General features: G+C 44.5%; 1 protein-coding gene across 5 annotated transcripts in view; it reads left to right on the top strand.

Moving 5' to 3' along the window:
• Window positions 1-16,627, top strand: part of HERC2 (HECT and RLD domain containing E3 ubiquitin protein ligase 2) — a 1,676,463-nt gene that overhangs the window by 833,428 nt on the left and 826,408 nt on the right. For all 5 annotated transcript variants that reach the window (XM_086934186.1, XM_086934185.1, XM_086934187.1 and 2 more), the window contains exon 57: window positions 10,047-10,158. In XM_086934186.1, coding sequence (XP_086790312.1) covers window positions 10,047-10,158 — 112 coding nt within the window. The remainder of the gene's footprint in view (window positions 1-10,046; window positions 10,159-16,627) is intronic.

Here is a 16,627-nt window from a genome sequence, read left to right as displayed (position 1 = left end):
TGGCATGAGTTTGTAGCTGGACCTCCGGCTTTAGAGAAACATGCAGTTTGACTTCTAACTATAGCCAGGACATCTGACAAATGGGGGAAAAAATTGTTGTTTAGATAATGTTACACAAGTAGATTAGACACTTTGGTTGTTGACCTGCGTCATGAGTGCCGGTAATATTGTTCCCACCCAAAGCATGTGCCTTTTGGATTTTTTCAGCTGAATGTCCTTTTCATATAAACCTGTTAAGGGCAGGCGAAGGAGACTTGTCTTTGCCTTTGAAGTTGTTCCATTGGCTGGTGGAGCTGCAAGTGCAGTCCTCTAAATAATGCAGTTAAAGAAACACAAAAGCCCAAACATTTTGAGTATTTACACGGTATACAAGTGTGAGTGGCCTCCTTTATGAACCCAATGACCTCTAGTAGTAGCTCTATGACACGTATACCTAAACTGGTGTAAAACACTAATGGTGCCAGTTTGTCTTTACTGCTGTATCTGAAGGCTCAGTGGACTAATGCATCCACACCGGGTATCTGTTTAACCTCTTGGTCACAGATTTGAATCCCAGCTGATCTACTCAGCCTGAGATTGATTAAATAGCGCCATTGATTTGGATAACACACCTCTAATTTTCAGCGCCAAGATGCCCCAAGAGATGATGGTGTGCTATACAAATACATGTTACGTTAGATTAAGTGACATTATATCGCCCACACTATTTATGGTTAGGAGACCAGATATTCTGGTTTATTTTTTTACTGGCCAAGTAGGCACTACCTTTCTGCAGCCCAAACCTACTGTCTGTCAGCTTACAGTGCCTCAGTATGGTAATGTGAAAGCGGCACATCCAGTGCTGAAACATGACATGTATTTAAATGTACATTATTTTCAACTTGTTCATATGTTACATTATTTTATTGTGATTCTGTAAAGTACACTGTCACCACAGAGGTCTCTTGGTGCTATGGATTACCAGGTGAGACGGCATAAGGAAGAGAGTATGTGTTCAGGTGCTGTATAAATTTACTGTAAGAAGTACTGAGGCGCTCCTGAGGCAGTTAGTTTCGATAAAAGAGGCCGCGCATAGAAGAGGCACAGTCAGTGCAGCCAACACATCTGTAACTATGGAATTTGGGACCACACAGAAGCTTCTGAATGCTGGATCAGTGGTGATGAACAAGAAGAGGAGATCCTTTAGAAAATCTGGTGTGTGAGGTGGTGAAATGAGCCTCTGATTTCGGATAGCTTGTAACTGGTTAAGTAAAGCTACTTTGAATCCAATAAAAGTGATATTACTGTAGACAAGCAAGACCAATAAATCTGCTCAAAGCTCTAGTTTAGCCAGTGCCTCGAGCATCCGTTAGCCATTATTGCTAAAGCTTGGCTGTTGACAAATGTTCTTATGAGTCTACCCTGTTTTATGACGGCCTCAAGTACAGTATTTAGTTTGCAAAGAACACACCCCACCTACAACTAATAGCTCCATATGAATAATCAAGATTGATGGCTTTTTCTTATTAAAAATATGTGCCCAAAAAGATACTCGATCGAGACAGTTTTACTAAACTGTTGTGTATTTTTTTTTTTTTACAACCTCTCCTATGCATTATTTGATAAGAAGTGCTTGTTACATGACAATAGTCACAAAAACAATTATTAATGGGAAATCAGTGTTAAAACATCATGTGCAAGATGTAAAAAAATAAATTATTGGCCCTTGTCGTAAAGAAAATTTCTATCAACTTGCATGGGTGCATCTTTATGACTTTCAGGAATTCACAAATGTTTCCTAAAGTACACCTGGAAACATCAATAGTCAGAAGTGTCCAGATATATTCCTACCAACTTTTTGTGAACTTCATTCTCTCATGTGGAGACCTATACATATATATTTGCTCATGCGAAAATCTGCTAAGTAAGCACAAAAGGAGTTGTTAACCATTTTTTTTATTCCATACCTGCATGTCCAAGATGTTTTGTTGGCCTTCCCTACTCCCTTTACACTCTTGAAAAATGTCACTCCTACACTTTTGGGACTCTTTCCAGGGTGTATTTTAGTATATCAATAAATGTGTATGTTTGTGGGTACACAAAAAATTTCAGGACATTCCAGGCTTGGAAAGACCAGTACCAATCACTCTCAACTTAAGTAAATAGATTAACTTACAAGAAAATCTTCAGTTGAGTAAATACATTTAGTTTATATAAAACCAACTTTTACGTTTGCAACATGTGCTGCTGTAGCTCGCACGCTGGGCACACTCATGGCTATTAGTGTTGAAGTTGTTCTGGAAGAAGAGGTTATGTTTTCTAACTGGCTCATGACACTTCTCCCGAAGCTCTCAATTTATTTTGACGCAGGCTCCTCCATTAGTTGCATGTGAATCAACAGCACTACAAGCTATAAAACAGTTGTTAAAGGTAAGTAACGTTTTTCTTACACAGATTAATAGTTTTCATAATTTGGCTCATAACATTTTGACTCTGTTAAGACTTTGCGGAGTCCATATAGTGGTAAAATCTAAATGTGCAGTTAAATTTTTTAGTGCATGGTATATGCCCAGAATTATGGCAAATAGGGCAAAGGAGCCACATTGAGATGAAGTGATTTGACCAATAATTACAGTGTGGTCAAGTGGAGTTAGATGGCCTTCTTGATCCATAGTTGGCTACCTAAGCAGTAACTGCAAATGTAATCAATGTTTATTACAATTTGTAAAATGTACTGAATGTTTTACCTTAAATATGCCAGGTCGTTTTAGAGGATGCTTCTTCAGAATATGAAGAAAGAGAGACTGGAGCAAAGATGCATCTCCTCTCAAGTTTATTTTGTTAGTGGATTTAAAGGCTCAACCATTGATTCTTTATAACAGGAGGCACGACCATGGAGGAAGAACAATTGCTTAGTTAATGGTCACCCTCTGTTTCATTTCATGATGTGCATGTACATTCAATATACCTGTTGTTGACTAAAGATTTCATGCATGCTGTTCTACAGGAAGGCCCTTTCGGCGTGTACATTTATGATGCCCTGCAACTTTTAAAAACAGGGCGCTGTGACATTCGTATCACTAAATCAAAAACGGGGGACACTGTTCCGGAGGAGGGGTGCAAGGTGTCACCCACTAACTGAGAAGGGAAAGATAGAGTGGAAGGAAGGAGACAGGGAGGGGGTCTTAGGCCAATAACCCACTGATCTCCTACCTTCCAATCTATCTTTCCCTTCTGAGTGAGTGGGTGACACCTTGCACTCCTGAACAGTGCCCCCCCGTTTTTGATTTCACGTTAGTGCTAGGAGCATGGGCACTGGGCCATAACCCGCTCCTGGTCACCCCTCTCTTTTTTGATGCATTTGTATCACTGACATGCCTCTTGACTGGATTACTCCCTTTGTAGATCTAGAGAACCACCTTATGTTCTACATCAGTACCATCCCCTCACTAGACCTCTTATCAACCATGTCTTTGCTACAAATGGTACTAGTATACAAGGGAGCTGATATTTGAAGAGGGCTTTCCCATTGTAAGACTTGAGTCCATATGGAGAGGCTGTAATAATTTTGCCAGCAGTGGTCCACTTTTTCGATTCTGGTAAGATGCAGGATATTTCAACACTGAAAAGCATGACAGAAAATTATACTTTGGAAATGGATGTTGGTCATAATCCATTTTGATTACATAGTAGGATTTTATTAGGTAAACTCTGACCCGTCTATTATACGAAACCCTGAAGTACCGAAATTATATATCGTAGAGCTATACTTACCAATAGCCCATATACCTTATTTACCAATAATAAGTCAGTCGGCAGTGGACAAGGTTCAATCGTTTATTTTGCAAAAGCACCCTATATAGGGGAGCCTCTCTCTTGTCCTCACCCTCAAAGGTGTGCAGAGGAGACTGCTGGATCGCATTCAAAACAGTGCATATATACTTTTAGCATACCTCCATGAAAATCCCCGTACATGGAAAAGTACCACTTCTTATGAAGCCAACAGGAAAACGCATATAAGGCACAATTGATTGATTCGAAACTCAGCTCAAACTATTCCGGGGGTAGGTCAGTGAAGGTGCCTCCCTTTCGTTCCGGGGACAGGAGTACGGGCACGGCGCCTGCAAGAATGTGCTCATCCTACAAGAAAGACAGATGTGACCTTGAGTCTCCTAAGTTAGAACCAATGGTCTGTTCATAGCCCAGGCCGACCTCTTAGACTTTTACACAGTAGCAGGTCACACGTTTTCCTAACTAACGGAAGAGATACAGAAAAAGGAAACCAAGATGGCGTTTGTTCGCTCAAGACCCGATTCTCAATGTATACATGGCTAGAGTGTATTTTCAAGGGGTTCTCCCAAGGTAGCAGGAATATATACATTGGATACATTAGGCCAACATTATATAATAGCGGATCTATATTCCTTCAACCCATACCAACTTAATGTACTGGAGGTAGAAAGTATTGTCATGCTGTGGAAAGAGAACATTGAAAAAGACCATCAAATAAGGGCTTCCAGTCAAACAAATTTTTGATGACAAAGGTGACAGGTTAATAGTCATGAAATTGTTCCATATGATAACGCAACAAGACAGTTTTTTTTCCAAGAAGACAAATTCCTTCTCCCCATCAACCTCAAAACCCATATTTGCCACTCGCCTAAAACGTAAAACATTAGGGATTCCTTTGCTTTGCCATAAAGGGCCGACCTTTTCATTCCTATTCATTTCCATTTGGCCACCAGTGTTTTCCCAGAATTCACCAAAGTGGATATCAGTGGAGGCATCTTACTTTAGGTCCCAGAACTACTGTATTTTTTTATTCTTAGTCAACTGGCTGCTGAAAGCTAAATCAGTGAATTGCATTATCCAGTCTATATTTATTGCACATCTCTTATTAAACAAATTAAAGTACTGCAGATCTCCTATCGGGTAAAGGCAAGTATTTAGTCACACTCCGCTAAAACCTAGTTTTCCTGTGAGACAAAGTAATCATACTTCTTTTCAAGCTGTTTTTCGGTGGAAGACAGAAAGCAAAAATTAATGGGCTCGACTGACTTCGACTGGCTCGGTATCCTGCTTGAAATGTGGATTGCAAGAAGCGGATGAAATCCACATGTGTATGGGATGCCTGGGTATCTGGGATTTCTGGGCTGAGGTTGGTAAGATCCTAAATAGGGTATGCCGAGTCAACATCAAGGTAAGCCTTGAGATGAAGATTTGTGGGTGTATCTCAGAGCCCGGGGTACTCGTTAAGGATCACCGAAAGTTTTTGTTCTATTTATTTCTTCTGGAGAGAAGAGAAATTTCAGACATTGGGTGTCAAAGACAAACCAAACCATAGCTGAATGGTTGTGTGCTGTAATATCTATTTGTAAAATGGACCCAAGGGCAACCTCTGAAAAAGAGCCAGAATGTGGACTCCATTAATAACCTGGATGAGGGGCGACAGCCAGGGGAACAATAGGAGGTACAGTGGTGTACCACAGATGTATTTGATTTTCTCCTCCCACTTTCCAATTATTACACCTGACTTGGATTTTGGATATTCAGCTGGTTAAAACTAGATCCATAATAGTCAAAACTTTCTTCCCCAGAAGGGTAGCCTTATTACTCTCCAAACATTAGACAGAAGGGTGGCAAAAGGAGGTTTAAGGTGTAAAGGTGTAATCAAGGTGAATGTCGACAAAAAAACCTAATGGACTTAGTGGCCTCCATGGGAAGGAATGAATCATGCACTGTGATGCTAGTCTCCTTCCAACTAGGGGCAATATCATTGTGCATCCTGTTGTAAAATAAAGCTGTGATCACTTGGGAGTCACTTGGATAAGCAGAGAGCTTAGTTAGAAACAGGTAAGCATTGCTTTGTTGGTAGAAGTACTAACTTATTATGAATTCCAACGCGTAGAGCTCGGTTACTCCCACTGTTTAGGTTCATTCTCTAACAGGCTTCAACTCTGCCCACCAAATGATCCACCAACCTTTAATTAGATGGTAGAATAGGCTGTGTAGAGCACAGAAAGGGTCAACGGTTGATCATACAAATTCCACTCATCCTAGATTGCCTCAGTACGCGCAAGGAGGAGCATTTGAATAGCCTTTGATGGTTGCTGGTAGACTTGAGGTGTTGAGTTTGTCTGCTATCACTCGGAATTATTTTTAAGTTAGATGAATGCCAAAGACCTCCTCAAAGCATTACCCTTCCAGATGTCAGATCTTCACCAGATCTGCAATTATTTTTAAATATCTATTATTTTTAGCACTGCAGAAAGCACGGGTGCCAACATGTTAGCTTGTGCGTGTCACAGTAGCATAGCAACATTACATAATAGCAATTAAATGCTCAGTGAAGCTTGAAACCAATAGTAGAAATAGCTAGTCTTTTTAATATTACTGTTTGAAATTGCTCACATGTTTCCATTAGAATTGCTAGTAGTCTGTGCAGGAATTATACCTGTTACTCAAACTACGCTTGGCGGTCTTCTGTGTGACAATAGTATGCAGGTATGCTCTTGTGTATTAAAGTATTGCACAATTCTTTTTAAATCTATTTTCCTTACATTTTCTAAAGAAAATAAGCTATAAAAAAAGTAAAACCCAATAATCGATATTTACAGGTCATTACATTTGTGTGATAAAAATTCTTCCTTATCCCAAAACCAATCCTCAATTGCGAACTTACTTGGGTCTCTTGCTCAATTATGTTGTTCGCTTGAGGGAAGGGATAGTTATTGCAAGAGAAGCACATTGGGCGAAGGCAGATATATATGCCTCAGATCTCAGTAGAATTTCAAATTAAAAGGAAGAAGCAGCAAAAGGTTTGGGCTAGTTGAAATTTCAAATTAAAAGGAAGAAGCAGCAAAAGGTTTGGGCTAGTTGAAATTCCTAAACTTTTTTATTACTGGGTTTATTTGTTTTAATATTATGAAAATGAAATGAAATGAAAAGAGATTTATAAAGCGCATGGCTGCCCTTGAGCGTCCCAGCGCTGAAACAAAACACAGGACCACCACCCGAATACAACTGAAGAGAGAGCCTAAAGGGGGAAGAGATAAGTTTTCAATGCCTTGCGGAAACGCACTAAATTGGATTCTTTCCGCAGGGCCATCGGCAGAGCATTCCATAATTGGCCTGCATTAATAGAGAACCGGCGACCGCCGGACTTCACCTTTTTGGCTCTGGGTATCACCACAATATTACCATCATCCGAGCGAAGGGCTCGCGTAGGTTTGTAAGGGCGCACCAGATCTCTAAGGATTGGAGGGCCTGATCCTTGCAAAGCTTTAAACACGATGCAGAGGGATTTAAATTTTATGCGAGCACGGCTTGGAAGCCAATGCAAGGCCTTGAGAGCAGGCTTAGCTGATGATCTTTTGGCAGTACCAGTGAGCATTCGTGCAGCCGCATTCTGAGCTCTTTGGAGCACATTCAGAGTGGATTCTGGTGAGCCAAGGAATAAGGCATTGCTATAATCCAGCCTTGACATGACTAATCCTTGCACCAGTACTTTCCGGGAGTTTTCAGGGAGTAGCGGGAGGATCTTCCGTACTGACCTAAGCAGTCCATAGCAAGTCCCTGCCACTCGTTTAGCTTGAGTGGTCATTGACAGTTCAGGTTCTAGCCAGACCCCTAGACTTTTTATTGCTTCTTTGGGAACTGGGGGGGCACCTAGACTATCCGGCCACATGGATTTGGGAAGTGTTGTACACAGATTGCCAAGAAGCATCAGCTCAGTTTTCGTCCCATTTAGTTTGAGCCGGGAATCCGACATCCATGACATGATGTTAACTAAACATGATGCGAACTTTTCCCCCTGGCTTTCCGAGAGGGACAGCGAGACGATCAATTGAGTGTCGTCTGCGTAGGTTGCGATTTTCACCCCGAAGGGTGAAACCACCGCCTCCAGTGGGGCCATGTAGATGTTAAAAAGCGTAGGGCTCAATGAAGAGCCCTGCGGTACTCCACACTGAAGGGGGGTAGGCAGAGATCGAAGATTGCCTTCGCAGACCTGATAAGTCCGGCCACTCAAGTACGACGCGAGCCATTTGAGGGCCGACCCTCTCACTCCAATCTTCCCCAAACGGTTGATCAGGATATTATGATCAACCGTATCAAATGCAGCGCTTAGATCCAGGAGGACCACCGCAGCGGATCCTCCCGAATCCAAGATGCATCTGCCTTCCTCCACCATTGAAATCAAGGCCGAGTCGGTTCCCTGGCCAGGCCGAAAGCCCGTCTGAGTACGACCCAGTAGATCATTAGATTCCAGGAAGTGCGAAAGCTGGCGATTGGCAAACTTCTCGGCGATCTTATTCAGCCCGGGCAGAAGCGAGATAGGACGGTAATTCGCCAAATCGGCCGGGTCAAGGCCTGGCTTTTTTAGAAGGGCCTTGACAATGGCTTGCTTCCAACTAGGTGGAACAATGTCATGGGTGAATGAGGCATTCAGCAGGTCGATTGCTGGGCCTGCAATGATGTTCGTAAATTGCTTGAGGATCCGAATGGGCATGGGGTCCGAAGGGGAGCCGCTCTTCAGGGCTGAAAGCTCCTCACAAAAAGCCTCCTTTGAGATGGGGGGGAAGCTATCAAACACCTTTTCATCCAATGCGGCCTCCGGAGCTTCTTTGTCTACCCTACCGGTACTCAGAGGAAGGCTGGCTAAGATGTTCCGTATTTTGACATCAAAAAACTGGGCCAGTTGATTGCATTTATCCGAATTTACTTCATGAGTTACCGGGGGAGTGGGGACAGTGAGAAGCTCTTTAAGGATCTGATAAGTTTCTCTAGAAGAGTTACCTGCCATTCTGATTCTTTCCTCAAAATGGGCGGCTTTGGTCAAATTGCGAGCCACCTTGTATGCTCTCATGGCTTCACGATAGTTGTCTTTTTTGGTGGTCGCGCAGTTCTTCCGCCATTCTCGCTCCAGCTTTTTACATTTCTTTCTCATACATCCCAGTTCAGGGGTGTACCAGGAGGACTTGGGGCCGCTCCTTTTATTTGAGATGGCTTTGAGAGGTAGTTCCATATCTAATGCTTGGCGGAGCCAGTCATGGAATGCAACATCGGCTACCAGAGGATCGCATCCAGATGGGGGGACTGATTGTTCAAGAATAAGGGAGAGATTCTCAGTTGATAGTCGTGACCAAATTCTCTTATAGGTACGGGGTGCCCTAGGACCGGGAGGAGGAGGAGGATCCCTCATAAAGTTCAATTCAAACGGCACCAGGAAGTGATCCGACCAGGGCATAGGGAGAGGAGGGCTCGTCTGAAGATGTGAGATATTAGAGAACACACAGTCTAACAAGTGTCCCTTCACATGTGTAGGTTCCAGATTATGGAGCCTGAGGTTAGCTGTCATAAGTTCCGATCTAATATATAAGAAAGATATAATTCTTCAAAAGATATAAGTTTTGTAAATGGTGTTTGCATATAAGACAACTGTTAGGAAAGAGTTAAATTGTGGGCACACAGACATGTAATGTGTTCTAGCTGAAACCTTGCATTGAAAATTCACAAAAGCAGTTTGTATGAATTGTAATAGATGCATCAAAAAGCATCTATCTATGGAGAAGTGATACTGCTTGAATGAATACATTTGAATTCCTATTAATCTGAAAAGTGTTTTCTGCCATTCAATAAGGGTAAGCCTGTATGCTACTAGAATTGCTTCTGGAGTGTTGTACCCCATCTATTTCTCACTCCACTCCTAGCGTTTTATGCTAACATTCATTCCAGCTTATCCTTTCTCTCCTCTTCCTGCTTTTGTCTCCTACACCAATAGTGGTTTCTCCTTACCCCATCCACGTCCAGTATGATTTTGTGAACGTTTAAATTGTTGTGTTTTTCTTTTTGCTTTTGTTACTTGCTGATTGTTTGTTTGCTGTTGTCATTTACTGTGTGGCTTATTTAAAATAGTTTTTATTTCTCACTTTTTCATATATCTAACTTAAGCCAATATGATTAGTGAAATGATTCTCAGACTTCAAGTAAATTATCATGTGTTGTAAATACTTGTTTAATAAATGCGTTACAAATTAAAACAAGCAATTAATTACTTATTTCTTCAGCCTTGTTAGGAAGAAGGCGACCGGGCTGGAGTCTACAGCTACGATTCGAACCAAAGTTTTTGTTTGGGGACTTAATGATAAAGATCAATTGGGAGGATTAAAAGGCTCAAAGGTACTATTATCTTTATACATTTACTGGCCTCTGTGTTAATAAATTGTTGGTTCCTTCCCGTATTATACGGTCTACTACACTTTTAATACATTTAAAAGTTACCATAATGGTCTTGTCTCTTTAATTTAAAATGTTTGCTTACAGCATTAAAGTACTGAAAATGCAACTAACACAGTAATATGCACATGAAATTCAAAGCTGCCTTATATCCGGTCACTGATTCCCAGACGCTGCTACATAACTGTCTGAAGTGTTAAAATCTTCTGAAGGCTTCACAGTAACAGCTCATCAAACCTCTTCACTACTGGGATCCATGAAATTCTGCGTTTTCCTTTTATCACATTCCCATCTTCACCCTTAAATCCGTTTCTTAACGGTCCGTGGTATGTGTTGTCTGACAGTTGGTAATGCAAATTAACTCTTATCCCCAGTGATAATACAATTTCTTCACTGGTGTTGCAAGACTGGACATCTCCTCAGAGGAGATCCTTTTCATTAAGACATTAGGTCGCCGACATTTGTAACAGATGCCTCTCTGGGTGTGGAGCTCTTATGGATCATCTAAGACAGTGGTTCCCAAACTTCTTCAACTCTTGGCTTCCATGACCGCGGCTCCCCATGATGTCACTATATTTTTATTCCGGTGGGTGTGGAGGGGGAGTGTAAGCCCAGCCTTGGCTCACTGCCTTAGGATCGCTTGGAGCAAATATTTTAGTTACCCTAGTAAAAAGCCATATGTGGTTCCTTTTTCTTAAGGAGCCAAGGGAGGAGATTTTCCAGATGTTTCTGGGTAGGAAATTGTGGGAGAGCAGACCTTTTGCCTTTTGAATTAAAGTTCCATCCGGGGTGGATTAAGGAGTTTATATTTGCTCCTTAGATATTGTCTGAGTTATATAGCACGAGGAAAGTGTGTGACTACATTTCAAGACATGCCAAACTATTCTGATGAAAATACGATCTCTTGCTGAGCCAATGTTGAGCACCTTGGCCTCCATAACATGGTCTTGTCCTTCTGAGAGTGCCCCTTGCCCTCCATAACATGGTCTCTTCCTCCTGAGAGCAAATGAACAACAGCAGTTGAGGTCTTTGGAGATCATGGACTCGTAATGCAGGAAGACTAGCAAAGACTGAATTTCAGTAGTAGTAGATGATGGCTCTGGAGGCAGTTAACAATGATGCTGGCTTCAGGCAGAAGTATAACACATGGGCACAATTAATTGAGTTATGTGCACCTGGCTGTTATTAGCCTTCCTGTAGCAATGATTAGAGACAGACAAAAGGACAAGCCCCATCTAGAAACGTATTCACCTTGAACAACATAAACTGCAGTCCCACCTTCGCCCCTACCATCCACTAAAAAGCAGTGTTCCAGAAGACTTTACTAACAAGGCTTTCATTTAATTTCTAAAAGGGTGGCCTTTCTCCATTCTCCTTCATGCCAGGGTCTGTGTCTTCGAATTCCAGCCACAAGAAGGCAAACAATGCCTCCCTCTGACTGTGGAAGCTGCATCACCCCTCCATCTTGCTCTGTGTTGAACAAGAGGCCATCCAACATAGATCTCACTGGTCCCAGTCCAAAATTCTCACCACACATGCAGTCCCACTAACGTACATGCTCCAAGCAGTTGTTGTATATACACACTGTTTGCACACATGTGATAACAGAACTAGAATCTAAGGTTCACATAAAAGCAGAAATCTGCATGTGAAGAGTGGGTAGACTACTCTCTCCCTGGCTCAGATAAAAAGGTCTGGTCACTCAACCGATTTACAAAAGCTAGGCACACTGCCACCACCTCTCTGTGTAACGTACCCAGAACATGCAAAGTTGTTCTACACCTGCTATGAGGGCGATCATTGTGCACCCCTCAAAGTCACAACATAGGTTCTGCACCTTGCATTACCATGAACACTTTTCGTACATCCTAGATTAGCAGGATACCAGAGCTAAACAAAATCGCAATATTCGTTTCACATGCAGCCGGGCACACACAGTAGGGGTACACATGTCGTTGCTATGCGGGTAACATTCCCATGCCAACAACCACCATGTTACTAACTTCAAGCCACTGGGCACCCAGTTGAAAGGTGTTGGGGGTCTCTGTGTGTTTAGAGAAGGACAGTGCCAAAATGTGGCACCGAAAATGTGTTGTACGACACAAGGCACTGAAATCTAAGACTACCTTTGAATATCATGGAGGATAATGAAAATTAGAAGAGACACAGGGGGAAAGGTAAGGTTGAAAATTGTGTCGATGGAAAATAGTGCTAAGCATGAAGGCATGTGCTGGCCACAACTGAGATATGATGGACGGAGACCAGTAAGGTAAGGCTAGTGTGTGGAGAAAGGCTGGGGCAGGAGTTTTTATGTTGTTTTCTATACCTCAAACGTGGCCAAAATATTAAAAGTGATTTACACAAACAATTGAAAAGTTACAAGATAAAAAAAAGTCAATCACGGCTTACGGCCGACTAAGATGGCACTTAGTCTTTGGGCTCTGAGGTTGATCTAGCCCTTCGCATCAATCCGCTCTCTTATCCGCCACCTACAGTGCTCCAACGGCTGGAGCTAACGTTCAAACTCAAGCGGCGGTGAACGGAGACACTCCGGTAAAAATCTGTGACTGCCTGCGGCTGGAATCGCTGTCTGAAGAGGAGCGGCCTACATGCGGCGGCCGGACCGGGAACTGTGGTAGTGCTGGCGCCCGGCTTGGAGACTGCTGCGGTGTGGTGAACAGCGCGGCAGTCAACCGCGAATAACCCCGTGAAGCGGACCCCGCCCAGACTTATTGCGTCTACAGAGGACTTATTACCTCCTATCCCTCACTGTGAGCCCTCCGATCGGCGATGATCCTATTGCCTGGGATCGCCTTATTCACATTCCCCGCTAGAGACGAGCCGCTTTGGGGACCGGGCCGAGGCTACAGCGCACGCAGCCGAAAAGTGCCAGTAAGTGCCGCAATTTGCATTACTGCTGCCCCCAACAGCCTTACAGTGCCTTCTACCCCCACAGGACATACCACCAGGGGAGGTGCTGTGATCAAACTACGTCCTCTGTTTTTGACCAGGGTTCAGGCCCGGTGGAGTAGCGCCCTCCCTCACCTCTGGCGCCGAGGTCCTGACGAGTGCTGTGTCGCTGAACTTGGCCTACTAGGGGGCAGATAACGATCAGGAGCCCGATAGTGAGCGCCATACCTGCACCGGCGAGGGACAGATCCTGCTGCCGCACTGCGTCCTGCTGAGCGACATCCTCAAGCAGAGTCCTGCGCCTGCCTACAGGGAAGGGAATAAGGCCGAGCTGCCATTCTTCTGTTGCACCGGCGGTTGGCTTTGTGGGGCGTTGCGTGCTCCTTCATTCCCCCCGGCCCTCTGACATCTTTGGAAACAGCCCTCCCGCACATTTTACTGTGTAAAGACCTGGGCCCCAGATATCAACCTGATCCGTCAAGCCATGGCAGGCAGGGGTCCCAAAAACCAGGCAACACAGCAAAAACTGGACAAATACGCCTATGGCAAACACACTCCTACAGCACCGGAGGGGCGCTCCTCACAACATAAGGCGCCAGATGGTGACGGAATCCCAAAAGTCACACTCGAGGACATCATGCATGCCCTTTCCAGCGTCCAGACCACTGTGGGCACAATATCCACTGAGGTCTCCCTGCTGCATGCGGACCTCCACAAAATGGCGGATAGGGTGCGAGAGGTGGAGGTGGTTGCAAAATCTTTGGTTGTGGATACTTCAGAGCTGCAGGTGGCGGTCGCACACCTTGAAAAAGAGAACAAAGTACTCACTGACAAGCTTGATGACCAAGACGAAACAACGTTAGAATTATTGGTATTCCAGAAACTGAAGGCGCCCAGGCGATGGATTTATATGTTGAAGAACTGATAAAATCTAAACTACAACCTAAGGGGCTCTCTCATTTCTTCTCGGTGGAAAGTGCCCACAGGGTGCCAGGAGGACGACCGAAGCCGGGGGCGCCCCCTCGACCAGTACTGGCCAGACTTTTCAACTTCAGAGATAGAGACGCAATTTTACAAGCGGCACGCATTTCACCTCCAATACGCATTTTGAACTCTGTTAACTTCTTCCCCGATTACACTGCAGCGGTTTTGAGGCGCATGCGAAGTTTCTTTGACGTCAAGAAACTGCTTCGAGAAAAGGAACTACCGTAATCTATGCTCTTCCCTGCAAAACTTAGAGTAGTGGCTGGAAGCCGAACCTGGTTCTTTGATACACCGGAGTCGGCTCACGACTGGTTGGAAGGATGGCGTCCGGTGGGCCACGCTGAGCAGGGAAATGGCTCTCGCCGCCGCAGGGAAGAGGAAGAAGATCCGGAGAAGCAGGGTTCCAGGAGCCGCGGATCAAGCCAGGTGGCACCGCGGGAGGAGGAATAGACCGAGCAGAAGTACCGGCGTTCCCTGTCGCACTGTGCGGATATATGGACTCTCCGGACTGAGCTGTTTCTAAGACTTTTTACTGAGGCAAGCCTTAGAGTCTGAAAAGGGCTGGAGCCTTAAGGAACTCATTACCCCCGATAAGCAAGTATTGCACTTTTGGGTGGGTTGAAGCACTCTGCTGAGTTGGGGTGGCAGGCAGTTACAGGCTTGCTAGGCAGGGAGGCAGGTAGGGGGGGTGGGAGCTGGTGTAAGTGAGTAAATGTTTTGTTTAATTTTTTTGAGTTGATTCTATGCAATTTTGTTAGGGCGACACTCTCCTTTCATAGTGGATCTAGGTGTAGCAAATGTGGCTTCGAATATCTGACAATTTTTAATATGTTTGATGGCTGAACATGTTTCACAGGAGTATAAGACTTCCCAAACAGCCTTAACGATATTGTCTTGGAATGTCCGAGGGTTAGGAGATAAAGTGAAGAGAGAGGCTTGGTGCTACAGCATTTCAAGCGTTGTGGCCCCGCGGTTGCTCTACTACAAGAAACGCACCTAATGGGCTCGACTGTTAAGGCTATGGATAGATGGAGATACCAAATGGTTGCACATGCACAGTTTTCCTCAGGCTCTAGAGGTACGGGGATACTTATCAGGAAGAATTTCCCATTGGTGATACAACAGAAGCAAGTTGACGTCCAAGGTCGCTTCGCAGCACTGACATGTCAATGAGAAGGACGATTATTTAATTTGGTCTCTGTTTATATCCCACCGGCCCTTCACGCACAAGCCCACTCTGCTCTCACAGCATTCTTACTAATACTACCTGCTGCAACACTTCTCATAGGAGGCGACTTCAATGATATAATGGACAGCACACTAGACAGATTTCCTATCAGATCAGGGGTACAGGGTGGGCGACGTCTTCTTTGTCTCACAGATGCTATGGGACTCACAGATAGTTGGGGGTACAAACACACTCACGAGAAGCAGTATACTTTCTATTCCGGGGTCCACAACTGTCTCACGCGTATTTATTATTTCCTAATATCGGCGGATGGCCTGCCGGGAATAGAGGAGGTAGTTATTCGCCCTAGGGGCATATCGGACCATTCTCCGTTGCTGCTAAAAAACACACATCACCAGACTTCTATAAAGCGTATGTTCCCGATTCATGCCGGTTTCCTGCATGTAAGCCCCATTATGAAACACCTCACAGTCACTACCAGACACTTATTTCAAGAGAATGCTGGCTCTGTAGATTCCCCTAGCACGCTCTGGGAGGCCTATAAGGTGGTCCTGCGCGGGCAAGCAATTGCCTCACTTACAGGTCACAAACGGGCGCAGCGTTATAATCTTAAGGAGGAACTAGCCACTGCAATAACGGAACACGCGGCGCACCCGTCCCTTGAAACCGCCCTTGCGGTCCAGATTAAGCAAACCGCGTATGTGACATATCAAAAGGAAAATACGATAGCTAACCTCCAAGCAACTAGGCATAGGATATACGAACTGGGAGACTAAGCGGGGAAGATGCTAGCCTGGCTGGATAAGAAAGAAAGCGCGAACAGGATCATAGCACAGCTGCTCTCCCCCACAGGCTCCATGATCTCTAAACCGGATGATATAGTGGACATTTTGGCCGGTCGTTACGAGCAACTGTATGCTCCCCGGGCGTCCTACACGTTTGAGGAGGCGTATGACTATATTAAAGATTTGACTATCCCTCAACTCTCTCCTGAGGCAGCACTCCTGTTAGAGGCGGACATCACCATAGAAGAATTACAGACTGCAACCTATTCTCTTGCGTTTGGTAAGGCGCTGGGTCCTAATGGACTCCCAGTAGAACTGTGCAAAAGGACAGCGCAGACATCTGCTCCCTTCTTGCTAGAGATGTTTCTTGATAGTCTCGAAGTAGGAGAGTTACCGAGAGACCAGCGCCTTGCCACTATAGTCGCGATACATAAACCTGGCAGACCAGAAACCGACTGCGCGTCCTATCGCCCAATCTCCCTGATAAACGCAGAACCCAAGATCCTAGCCAAGCTACTGGCACTGCGGCTGACCCCCCACCTCT

The sequence above is a fragment of the Lissotriton vulgaris genome, chromosome 8 (genome assembly GCF_964263255.1).
Source record: "Lissotriton vulgaris chromosome 8, aLisVul1.2, whole genome shotgun sequence".
Taxonomy (NCBI): Eukaryota; Metazoa; Chordata; class Amphibia; order Caudata; family Salamandridae; genus Lissotriton; species Lissotriton vulgaris.
Note: the sequence above shows the minus strand (reverse complement) of the source record. Positions and strands in the feature narration are given on the sequence as shown.